Consider the following 13,189-nt stretch of genomic DNA (forward strand, 5'->3'; position numbering starts at 1 on the left):
AAAAATTTGTAGTTTACATCATCAAACTAAACAGATCAATAAACATAACTGTGCAATCTGTTTTAGCCAAAATGCATTAAGACTGAAGATTTTGTTTGCATAAGACAGGTTTTTGATTTACATACATTCAGTTAATGAAGAATGTCCTGATACAAAAATTCAGTATAAACATGTTTTTCTGGATAAAGCCATTGATACCAAATTTAGTGCATATGATGCAAGTTTCTTGAATTAATCATGTCTGGTATGATTGAAAGAGAGAAAATATATAAATCTTGAGAGCATGAAAACTACCAAGAAGTCAGAACAGGAAAGCTAATCCAAAGACAGAAAAAAATAACAGTAGAACTTGTATCTAGATAATAGAAGAGAAAAAATATGGGGTATCCATTTTGACAAAAAATCAGTTCATGCACATAAAAAAAAATACAAAAAGGAAAGAAACAATGCTTTTATTGCTGTTCTTCATCTCAAAGTAATCTTCTCAGTCATTGTTTTCGGTTACATCATATTTTTTTTATCTTGTTCATAATTGTGTATTGATAGCAGCTCTTTGATAGTGTTTATTAAATTTATTTACAACTTTTCTATACTCATTCAGAACAACTAAAAGGGGCATCAGCTGTCAAATTCAAGTACTGATTAGAGGCAAATTCTCATATTTGATTTATAACAAAGTAAAACATATATCCAAATTGTAAAAAGTCTAAAATTAACTATTGGTATTCTTTATAATTTTTTTGTGCATATCTAGATGAGTGATGAAGATGTCTTAAACTTTAATAAGCAGACATTAACAATTTTATTTCATATGTGTTTTGATAAAAACCTGTTTTGTATACAAGATGTTTGCATTCAGCTGATATATACGCCCAACCAAGACATTGATAAAATGTCCCAATAGTATAATAGTATTGTCCTGAAGTTTAAATATTGTACATATACTGTACCAATTTTTAACATCAGTTTTTTGTTCAAAGTGATTTTTAGAACCAAAAAGGGAAGACTTAAAAATAAATTGTGCAAAATTTCATTAAAATACATATTGAACTAATGAGATTTTACAAAGAGACCTTCAGCTACAGCTAACATGTGATTTTACATGGAGACCATCTTTAATAAATGCAAAAAAGAAATTTATTTATATTAAAAACTTTGAACAGGTAAAAAATTTATTGGAGGAAGGTAAAAATACATTTCAAGTGCATCGATGAACAAACTTTGCCAGAATTTGTACTTTTAAGAAATCCAAATAACCCTTTACATTAACAGGGGTTTTCTTTAATTTCAAAGTTTGGCAAATTATGCAAGTCAACATATTTACGCAAATGAATTTGATCTTATGTTTGATTTAATTACTTTCTATTTAACAATAAGTTAAAATATTGTTTGACTTTTTTGAAGGTCATATTGTGATGCCAACTCCTACAGAAGAAATGACAACAATGGAAGCTATGACAACAATGGATCCACAAACAACAACAGCTACAATAGTGGTGGTTGAAGGTCAGTTAACAGATACGATAATTATTTTCCTGTTTCTTTCTGAGTAATGAGTTGACCTTAGTGGTGGTTGAAGGTCAGTTAGCAGAAAAGATAATTATTTTCCTGTTTCTTTCTGAGTAATGAGTTGGCCTTAGTGTACATAAGTCATTTATATAGCTTGTTGGGTTTTTGTCGAGCCTTCGACTTTTGTCGAAAAAGCAAGACATAGCGATCCTACATTCCGGCGTCGTTGTCGGCAGCGTCCACAAATATTCACTCTGTGGTTAAAGTTTTTGAAATTTTAATAACTTTCTTAAACTATCCTGGATTTCTACCAAACTAGGACAGAAGCTTGTTTATGATCATAAGATAGTATCCAGAAGTAAATTTTGTAAAAAAAAAATTCCATTTTTTCCGTAATTTACCTTTAAATGGACTTAGTTTTTCTGCCAGGAAACATTACATTCACTCTGTGGTTACAGCTCTTTTCATAATGCTAGCAAGACAAAGGTTTGTTTGGCTTGCTTGCTTTGTTTGTATCAATGTTTGCTCAAGCATTGTAATTAAGATTGACATCTGGAAACAACATAAAAAGGCGGATTTAAACTTGTATACATTATATTTAAATTTGATTGGACATTATCAAATAATCAAATTTACCTATACACAGGTTTAACTCTGCCTACTTATATTGTTTGCAGATGTCAGTCTTAATTACCATGCTTGAGCAAACATTTATACAAACAAAGCAAGCAAGTCAAACAAACCTTTGTCTTGCTAGCATTATGAAAAGAGCTGTAAAGTTTTTAAAATTTTAATAACTTTCTTGAACTATCCTGGATTTCTACCAAACTAGGACAGAAGCTTGTTTATGATCATAAGATAGTATCCAGAAGTAAATTTTGTAAAAAAAAAAAATTCCTGTTTTTCCGTATTTTACTTATAAATGGACTTAGTTTTTCTGCCAGGAAGAAACATTACATTCACTCTGTGGTTAAAGTTTTTAAAATTTTAATAACTATCTTAAACTATTCGGGATTTGTACCAAACTTGGACAGAAGCTTGTTTATGTATGATCAAAAGCTAGTATCTAGAAGGAAATTTTGTTCCTGTTTTTCCTTATTTTACTTATAAATGGACTTAGTTTTTCTTCCAGTAAACATTACATACAGTCTGCAGTTAAAGTTTTTAAAAAATTTATTAGATTCATAAACTATCCTGGATTTTTACTAAACTTAGACAGAAGCTTCTTACAATCAAAAGATAGTATCGAGAGGAATAATTTTTTTTTTTTTCCTCATTTTTGTTGAGCCTGCAATTAACAGCAAAAATAGGCGAGACACTGGGTTCCGCGGAACCCTTACGAATTTTTAGCCATTATCATGCACTTTCACAAATATGAAAAAGTCAAATGGCTGAAAGAGTGAATAGCCTGTGTTGTTCATGGACTATATATCTACAAATTATTGAATTACAGAATATTTACAAAGATGTTTTCTACTTATCACATGGGTTATTGGATATTTAGTGCCTTGTTGATAAAAAGTTTTATGCCCATCATTGGATATTCATTCTAGTTATCTAATTTTATCACAGAATATTTAACAGGCATGGTATCTTTTTTGGTACTGTTAATTCAGAAATTTATGCATGCATTTATTATTGCGATGGTTGAACGGCAATTAATTATTGTGATTTCAGGAAATGCATTGAAATAATAATGTTGAAATTTAAACTGCAAGTTTTTATTTTTGCGAAACATTGTGCATTTTCATACTGAAAAAGATATGAAAAGTTTAGACTCATGTTTATTTGCTCTATGATTAGATTTACAAACATTTTTTTTTATGATAGCAGTGGACAAAAATTGAATACATGTTGTATTTCACATCCAATCTTTAATGGTAATATTCTTTACAAAGCACAAAAATGTCAGTATTCACCTCAAAAGCTAACAAAACCTTTAAACAGACTTATTAAGAAGGGATATAGTTACGATACTGTTGTCAGGTCATTAAAGATTGCATATTTTGGCTTTAATATTGATTCACTTATAGGGTCTTTGCATTGGAATTAAACACATTTATTTTAAAAACAGTTGTTGGCATGACACGGGTTATGTTCTTCTCATATATTTTATGACGGTATAATACTAAACCCTGCACAGGAGGGATTATGCCTGATATTCATATGATGAAGACATAATCTTTCAATCAGTTTAATTGAGGTCTGGAGCTGGCATGTCAGTAACTGCTAGTAGTCTGTTGTTATTTATGTATTATTGTCATTTTCTTTATTTTCTTTTGTTTCCCATTCTGACATCAGACTCGGACTTCTCTTATACTGAGTTTTACTGTGCGTACTGTTGTGCGTTTGTTTTTTTCTACATTGGCTAGAGGTATAGGGGGAGGGTTGAGATCTCAAAAAACATGTTTAACCCCGCCACATTTTTGCATCTGTCCCAAGTCAGGAGCTTCTGGCCTTTGTTAGTCTTGTATCATTTTTAATTTTAGGTTCCTGTGTATAATTTGGAGTTTAGTATGACGTCCATTATCACTGAACTAGTATACATATTTGTTTAGGGGCCAGCTGAAGGACACCTCCAGGTGCGGGAGTTTCTTGCTGCATTGAAGACCCATTGGTGGCCTTCGGCTGTTGTCTGCTCTATGGTCGGGTTGTTGTCTCTCTGACACATTCCCCATTTCCATTCTTAATTTTGTTATTATGAATTTATTCTAATTTTTACAGGTGAATTTGAGGCTAATATGAAAGTGAATAAAACATGGGATCCAAAATTTGAGGATAAAAATAGCACAGAATATAAAGAGTTAACAGAAAAATTCAGAAATCAGGTAAGTTACTCATATAGTAATTTATTTCTATTACAACTGTATCCATACATGACAAGAAATAAGTATGGCATGGTAGAAATCGTCAGTCCACTTCTAATTAGAGTTCTTGCCCTTTGATGACCAATTTTTCCATTTTTTTGCGTTTTTGCCTTATATCTTATAAGTTATAATCGATAGAAAGATAGAACTTAAATTAGCAAAAATGATCTACATTTAAAACAATATGGGGAAAATTTTCTGACGACTCCTTATTGGAGTTATTGCCCTTAAATGACGATTTTTACCAATTTTTTTTGCATTTTGCCTCATATGATACAAATTTTAATAGATAAATAGAAACTTTAAAGAACAAAAATGATCAGCAAGGCTAGATCCACAAACAAGTCAAATTTTGCAGATATAGTTAGTAGACTGTCACTCTTCCTAAGAGTGCTTGCCCTTAAATGAGGATTTTTTTTAGCAAAAACTAAAGAAGATAGAGAGAAACTAAAGAGACAAAATGATCAACAATACAAGATCAACAAAAAAGAAATTTTCGCCCTGAATTCCATACTCGTCTACAATGTTGGAGAGAGTCCATTGTTGATTATGCACATAAACCTAGATGAGGGACACAGAGCCTCTTGTTTACTGTATCAACAGCTATTTAAACAAAATATCAGGTGTTGAAACCAAAATTGTTTAAGTGGAAATTAAGTCACCTACAGCAAGGTCTACATAATTAAAAAAGGTCTTTAGGAATAAAACCACTAATTCATAGCCCCATTGCTTTCTATGTTAAATTCTGCAATTTCAAGCATTAATGGCTACTTTGTCTTAAGTTCAATAAACTTTCAACAAGGGTTCTACAGTGATCTTAAGTCCTTTAGCTTTCATTTGATACCAAAATTACCTACCAGTAAATATTTTACTTATTGGCAAAGTTACATATGTGTAAGAACTATTTCATTTAAAATATGTACTACTTTCTTGTATGTTCTTTCTGACCCTGCCCCCAATTAGTGGTTCTATACCTTTACATAAAAGATGAAATTAATGATGTAACTGTAGGTTTTTAAAGTAAAAATAATTCAGAAAAGTTTGGTACCATATCAGAAGACTTCCATTATCTTACCTTTTCTGTATATATAGCTGTTCTGTATATATTCTTTTAGACATTGGCTTTGTATAACTACAAGAACAGTTCTGTTGAAGTTGAAGACATTGTAGTTTTAGAGGTCAGGTATGTAAAATCTGGATGCAGGTTCATGTACTGATATTAAAGTTTTAGATGTTACACTATGAAAAATCATATGGTACAGTTGTTTTAACTATGTATTCTTATATATCTGCTGTTTATAATTTGATTGATACAAAAATTTGCTAGGACCAATTTGCATGAAATGTTAACAAAATATCCAGATTAATGGTGGAAAGCTATTATGTTTTTGATGCTTATTTGTACAATTGTTTTGAAATAGTTGGAAATTTAACTTTGAAAAGGTTGTTTTGGGAGAAGAGATTTTGATATGTTACATAACAATCTATAAACTGGCTAAACAGCATGCAAAGGACTGGGTTTGAACTTTTTTTTAAATCATCTGGATTTGTAATACTTCACTTTTTTAGGCTGAAAAGGGCCCTAAGCACATCTCCTCCTATGTCAGCAATATTTCTTTTTCTTGTGCAGAAATTCCAAAAGGAAACATAAATACACACTTGTTATTCATCATGTGTGAATTTTATCCCTGAAGATCTCGTAATAATTTTTTACCCTGTAGTTAATCAATAATATTTATTTCATTTCAGTCAAGGCTCTATAGTGTTTGTCATTATGATCATTCTGAAGAAAGATTCTGCAAACCTTAGTGACTGGACCTCAGAAAAACTGATACAAGAAACAACAACAATAATTGAAGCAGTTAAAAAAGACCCAGAAGTAGATAATTTAGACTTTGTACAAACTATTGATACTAAGGAAATCTCTGTTAAAGAAGTAACAGGTAAATCTCATTCAAATTACTGTAATTTGAAAAGTCTTTAATCGTCATTTTTTAAGCGGTTATAACCAAATTATAAAATTATTGTCCAACTCGCTACGCATTGAAGGGGACAAAGAAATACCGTGCGTCCGTCTGTCCATCTGTCTGTCCGGTCTTGTTAAAGTTTATTAAACTTATATCACAGATTTATGTCAGCAATGTCTCTGACGAGTTCGAAAATCAGTGCTGATGACCTATTTTTAAAAGAGTTATGCCCCTTGGAAACATTAATAATATGGAAAATTGCTTCGTTAGCGCTCTCATTTGCCAGATTTTTATGAAACTTATATCATAGGTTTATATCAGCAATGTCTCGGACAAGTTTGAAAATCAGTACTGATCAATTACTTTTAAAAATGTTATGTCCCTTGGAAACATTAATTATATGGAAAATTGCATTGTGAGTGCTCTCATATGTACAATATCATAGGTTTATATCAGCAATGTCTCTTGACAAGTTTGAAAATCAGTGCAGATCAATTATTAGGGCCCCACTGAATGGCGGACGCCCTATAGTGATCAGTCTGTCCGTCCATCTGTCTGTCCGTCTGTCAATCCGTCCGTCCGTCCGTCCGTCCATCCGACTGTCCATCTGTCCGACCGTAACAAATTGTATCCGCTCTATATCTTGAGAACCGTTATGATTTCAAAGTTTATACTTGACATGTATGTAAACCAACACCAGAGGGTGTGTCATAATTTATGCACAACTTCCTAGGTCAAAGGTCAAGGTCAAAAACTTTGGTTTCAGTTGACAACCCCATGTCCAATGATAAAGATACAAATTTTTTACCACACATTATTCACAGCGGGGCCCACAGAGATGGCTCCCATCTCAATGATATCTAGTTTTGAAAAGAGTTATACCCCTTGGAAATATTAATTATATCGAAAATTGCATTGTATTTGCTCTGAAACCTTCATTTCTCAAAGGTATTTATAAAAAAATGTTTAAAAAAATTAAAAAAAAATTGTTTTAGTTATTGCCCTTGGACCATGGACAGATAAAATATGTGCAACTCAGGGGAAGTTGGAACTCTTCTTTTATTGGTTCTTGGTTTTAAGGATTTTTTTTTAAAAGTAATTTTATGAAATGTGTAGAGGTGAACATACCAAAGGGATAATCAAACTCATAAGTCAAAAAAGATCTGACAATGCCATAGAAGAACAATAGCACATAAACCACAACATAGAAAACATAGAAGACTGAGCAACAAAAACACCACCAAAAACCTTGAAAACTTTTAAGATGTCCTACAAATAAATTCTTTCAACATAGATAATCTTTTGAATTATGGATTTAAAACATCAGTGAGGCAGGATTTGGATGGCTCATGGCCTCACTCCTCTTCATGTTGGATAAATTTATTTAAAATGACTTAAAACTGGTAAAAAAGTAATAAACCTTATACTGTTTTATGTACAGTTACTGTTTACTGTTCATATTAAGTCAAATAGCAATTATTTATATTTTTTGTTTTTGTTTTTTAGTTGTTTTAACAGAGTGTGATAAAAATTCCTATATTAAAACAATTATACACAACAGATGTGACACAGCATTGCAACGACTGACACAGGTACAAGATCCTCAGGACAGGTGTAGGTCAGTATTCTTTAAGCATAAAAAATATTATTTATGATTAGTTGACTCTAAATCCAAAAAAGAAAATTATTAAAGATTAGTTGGACCTAAATCTCTCTTTTTTTAAAGAAAATGCTGAGTGCCATTGATAGTAAGCAATCTTCCATTAATTGTACTATTGAAAGCCCATTAAGAGGTTTATTTGAATGAAAAACTATGGCAAAGGCAAAGCTGTAAAGTGTAAAAAAAATGTCTACTCCGGGGGTTGTTCCAAAAAATATTGTTTTGTCGTTTTAGATATCTCTTGAGTAGTTAGATCTATTGGTAATAGACTTTTAGGGTACTGTGAAAGATTTCATTGAAAACATTTTTATGAACTCTATCTGATTTGGGAACAGCCAGCCTTTTTCTGAAATAGAAATATAATAGTTTGGTCCTAGAAAAACCAAACTAAAGGCACTTTGATAAATAGAATTATGTTTCTTTTAAAATATTATTTAAGCCATATGTTTTGCAACTGTGTACTTAAAATTCTTTGATCAAGTGTCTGAGTTCTTTTCTCCAAACAACATGTATGTTTTTGGATTGTTTAATTTCATTTTATGGTTAAAATTCAAAAATTCAAAACTTAAAATAAAATTTTGGCTATTCTGATATAATTTTGTCCCCCGCGTGATGCGTTGCGGGGGACATGGAAATACCGGGCGTCCGTCCGTCAATGTGTCAGTCCGGTCTTGTTAGCAATCTCACGGGTACAATTCTTGCCAGATTTTTATAAAATTTATACTATAGGTTAATATCAGCAATATCTCAGACAAGTTCTATAATGGTGGACGATCGACTTTTTTTAAAGAGTTATGCCCCTTGGAAATATTAAATGTATGGAAAATGACCTCATTAGCGCTCTCACGGTTACAATTCTTGCCAGATTTTTATAAAACTTATACTATAGGTTAATATCAGCGATATCTCGGACAAGTTTTATAATGGTGGCCGATCGACTTTTTATGGCCCCGCAACAAAGTTGTTGGGCCATATAGTTTTACCCTTGTCCCTCATTTCCTCATTCCCTCATTCCATCATTCCATCATTCTGTCATTCCATCATTCCCTCATTTCGCAACAAACCATTATACAGACTTTTGTTCTAAATGCCTTCAGATATTGGGCTGATTTTTGGTATGTGAGTTAACCATGATGAGTTACAGATCAAGTTTAAGTTTCGTTATGCTCTGTTAATTTTTGCCGAAATTACGGGCTTTGGATAAATTGTTGAAAATCACAGTTATACAGACTTTTTTTCTAAACGCCTTCAGATATTGGGCTGATTTTTGGTATGTGAGTTAACCATGATGAGTTACAGATCAAGTTTAAGTTTTGTTCCACTCTGCTATTTTTGCTGAAATTACGGGCTTTGGACTTTGATAAATTGTTGAAAATCACAGTTATACAGACTTTTTTCTATATGCCTTCAGATTTTGTGCTGATTTTTGATATGTGAGTCTACCATGATGAGTTACAGATCAAGTTTATGTTTCATTCCGATATGCTGATTTTCATGTCGCTTCAACACATCTTCAGTACATCCACTTCCTGTTTGCTGATAGTTTGAAATTTAACTACTCATTGATTAAGGAAATTTATAATCAAACTAGTATTAGTCTTGAGAGCTGGATACTATCCATGCATGTTTGTGTCCACATGTGTTGTTGAAATTGCAGATTTTTCAACTTTTTGAGACGGGCCATTCGTGTCGTTCCGACACATCTAGTTTTAAAAGAGTAATGCCCCTTGGAAATATTAAATTTATCAAAAATGGCCTCGTCAGCGCTCTCATGGTTACAATTCTTGCCAGATTTTTATAAAACTTATACTATAGGTTAATATCAGCAATATCTCAGACAAGTTCTATAATGGTGGCCGATCGACTTTTTTTAAGAGTTATGCCCCTTGGAAATATTAAATTTATGGAAAATGGCCTCATTAGCCATCTCACGGGTACAATTCTAGCCAGATTTTTATAAAACTTATACTATAGGTTAATATCAGCAATATCTCGGACAAGTTCTATAATGGTGGGCGATTGACTTTTTCTAAAGAGTTATGCTCCTTGGAAATATTAAATTTATGGAAAATGGCCTCGTTAGGGCTCTCACAGTTACAATTCTTGCCAGATATTTATAAAACTTATACTACAGGTTAATATCAGCAATATCTCGGACAAGTTTTATAATGGTGGCCAATCGACTTTTTTTAAAAGAGTTATGGCCCTTGGAAATATGAAATTTATGGAAAATGGCCTCGTTAGTGCTCTAAGGGGTACAATTCTTGTCAGATTTTTATAAAACTTTTACTATAGTTTAATATCAGCAGTATCATGGACAATTTATATAATGGTGGACGATCAACTATTTTTAAAAGAGTTGTGCCCCTTGGATTTATTAAATTTATGGAAAATAGCCTAGTTAGGGCTCTCACGGGTACAATTCTTGCCAGATTTTTATAAATCTTATACTATAGGTTAATATCAGCAATATCTCGGACAAGTTTTATAATGGTGGGCGATTGACTTTTACTAAAGAGTAATGCTCCTTGGAAATATTAAATTTATGGAAAATGGCCTCGTTAGGGCTCTCACAGTTACAATTCTTGCCAGATTTTTATAAAACTTGTACTATAGGTTAATATCAGCAATATCTCGGACAAGTTTTATAATGGTGGCCAATCGACTTCTTTTAAAAGAGTTATGGCCCTTGGAAATATGAAATTTATGGAAAATGGCCTCGTTAGTGCTCTCACGGGTACAATTCTTGTCAGATTTTTATAAAACTTTTACTATAGTTTAATATCAGCAGTATCATGGACAATTTATATAATGATGGACGATCAACTATTTTTAAAAGAATTATGCACCTTGGATTTATTAAATTTATGGAAAATAGCCTAGTTAGGGGTCTCACGGGTACAATTCTTGCCAGATTTTTATAAATCTTATACTATAGGTTAATATCAGCAATATCTCGGACAAGTTTTATAATGGTGGCCAATCGACTTTTTTTAAAAGAGTTATGCCCCTTGGATTTATTAAATTTATGGAAAATAGCCTAGTTAGGGCTCTCACGGGTACAATTCTTGCCAGATTTTTATAAATCTTATACTATAGGTTAATATCAGCAATATCTCGGACAAGTTTTATAATGGTGGCCGATCGACTTTTTTTAAAAGAGTTATGCCCCTTGGAAATATAAAATATGTGCAATGCGGGGGACATTGGAACTCTGTTCTTTTATTTGTATTTATAATTTGTTTCAGAATTTTTCTCCAAATGATTGGATGTGTTGTATTTCATGCCCAGCAATGTTCTGTGGAGAAAGTGACTAAAACCATGACAACTTACTTCCAGGATATAGTATCTGGTGTAGGTACAGTCACAGGCTTTGACCCAAGCACCTGCTATGGTTAGTTTTAAAACATCATGGCCAGATAATTAGCAAATATTCAGCTTAAATTAAAATTTAGATATTTAATGAAAAAATCGTCTTTAAACTTAAAATGTATGTACAGGATTAAAGTTTATATATTTGAATTATTCTTTCAAAAATTACTAATTAGTTTTAGGAGACTTTGACTCAAATGAAAATAGCTGAATTAACGAATAGAGCTAAAAATGAATAATGTCAAAGAATCCGAATGATGGATTGTGATTTACGCATTATTGAATGGGAAAGATGTCATGCTTATTCTGAATATGCATCAGGAACTTCAAATCAGTGTTTCCTGGTAGCAAGATTCATGGGAAAATGCTCTATACCTTGTGACGCATGTCCAAATTCATCGATCATCAACTTATTGTTTACCAAATACGTTCGTATTCTTTCAAAAGGCAATTGTATGCAATTTTTGTTGCGTTTTTCTCAGGAAGAAGTCAGAGCTTCCTGAAAATTGGTATCAAGTTTTATGTAATCATGCTATACCATGACATACCATGTGATGAATTTTATATCCATCTCTCATTAACTTTCTGTTTACCCAAAACTTCTAGTGGAGTCATCGTTAGTGAGCAATAGTTCACAGTTCATCTTTGTTTTACCTACAGATGCTTATAATTGCTTTCCGTCCAACTATATGTTCATCCCAATATATTGTCCTTTTAACTGTACTATTATCTTTCTTTTTCAGCTTCAGCTGATACAGTTGTTTTACCTACAATGATGCCTGTAACTGCCCAAGTCAGACCATGTGTTCACCCTGATGTATTGTCCTATATATTGAACTTTGATTGTCACTATGATGCCATACCCACAGATATTAAACAAGGTGCTTCAATGACAGAAAAATGCAGGTAAATCAATTTACTAAATTTTATAACTATGCGCATTATTCATCCTTAAAAAGGCATTCCAGTAAGGCTTCCCTGATCTGGAAATTTTATAGCAAACTATTTTGAATTAAAATTGACTTTTTATATTCCTCATAATGATAAGATTTTTATAAGACAAGATTTTGTTATTGAAAATGTTTTCCTTACAGAAAAAAAAGTGCAAAAGCTTCCATGATTTTTGTCGAGCCTGCAACTTTTGTTGCAGAAAGCTCGACATAGGGATAGTGATCCGGCGGCGGCGGTGGCGTTAGATAACTTCTTAAAAGCTTTAAATTTTAGAAGGTGGAAGACCTGGATGCTTCATACTTTGTATATAGATGCCTCATGTTACGAAGTTTCCGTCATTCATATGTCCAATGTCCTTGACCTCATTTTCATGGTTCAGTGACTACTTGAAAAAAAGTTCAGATTTTTTGGAATGTTAAATTCTCTCTTATTATAAGTAATAGGATAACTATATTTGGTATGTGTGTACCTTGCAAGGTCCTCATGCCCGTCAGACAGTTTTCACTTGACCTCGACTTCATTTCATGGATCAGTGAACAAGGTTAAGTTTTGGTGGTCAAGTCCATATCTCGGATACTATAAGCAATAGGGTTAGTATATTTGGTGTATGGAAGGATTGTAAGGTGTACATGCCCAACTGGCAGGTGTCATATGACCTTGACCTCATTTTCATGGTTCAGTGGTTATAGTTAACTTTTTGTGTTTTGGTCTGTTTTTCTTATACTGTATGCAATAGGTCTATTATATTTGGTGTATGGAATGATTGTAAAGTGTACATGTCCAACTGGCAGGTGTCATTTGACCTTGACCTCATTTTCATGGTTCAGTGGTCAAAGTAAAGTTTTTGAGTTTTGGTCTTTTTT

At 32.3% G+C, this 13,189-nt stretch overlaps 1 protein-coding gene across 7 annotated transcripts in view; it reads left to right on the plus strand.

The window, feature by feature from the left end:
* LOC127735795 (uncharacterized) overlaps window positions 1–13,189 on the plus strand; it is a 216,451-nt gene that overhangs the window by 49,955 nt on the left and 153,307 nt on the right. For all 7 annotated transcript variants that reach the window (XM_052246113.1, XM_052246115.1, XM_052246111.1 and 4 more), the window contains 7 exons: window positions 1,405–1,506; window positions 4,234–4,337; window positions 5,492–5,559; window positions 6,126–6,319; window positions 7,850–7,961; window positions 11,252–11,397; window positions 12,119–12,281. In XM_052246113.1, coding sequence (XP_052102073.1) covers window positions 1,405–1,506; window positions 4,234–4,337; window positions 5,492–5,559; window positions 6,126–6,319; window positions 7,850–7,961; window positions 11,252–11,397; window positions 12,119–12,281 — 889 coding nt within the window. The remainder of the gene's footprint in view (window positions 1–1,404; window positions 1,507–4,233; window positions 4,338–5,491; window positions 5,560–6,125; window positions 6,320–7,849; window positions 7,962–11,251; window positions 11,398–12,118; window positions 12,282–13,189) is intronic.

This window comes from Mytilus californianus, unplaced genomic scaffold (genome assembly GCF_021869535.1).
Source record: "Mytilus californianus isolate M0D057914Y unplaced genomic scaffold, xbMytCali1.0.p SCAF_3, whole genome shotgun sequence".
Classification (NCBI taxonomy): Eukaryota; Metazoa; Mollusca; class Bivalvia; order Mytilida; family Mytilidae; genus Mytilus; species Mytilus californianus.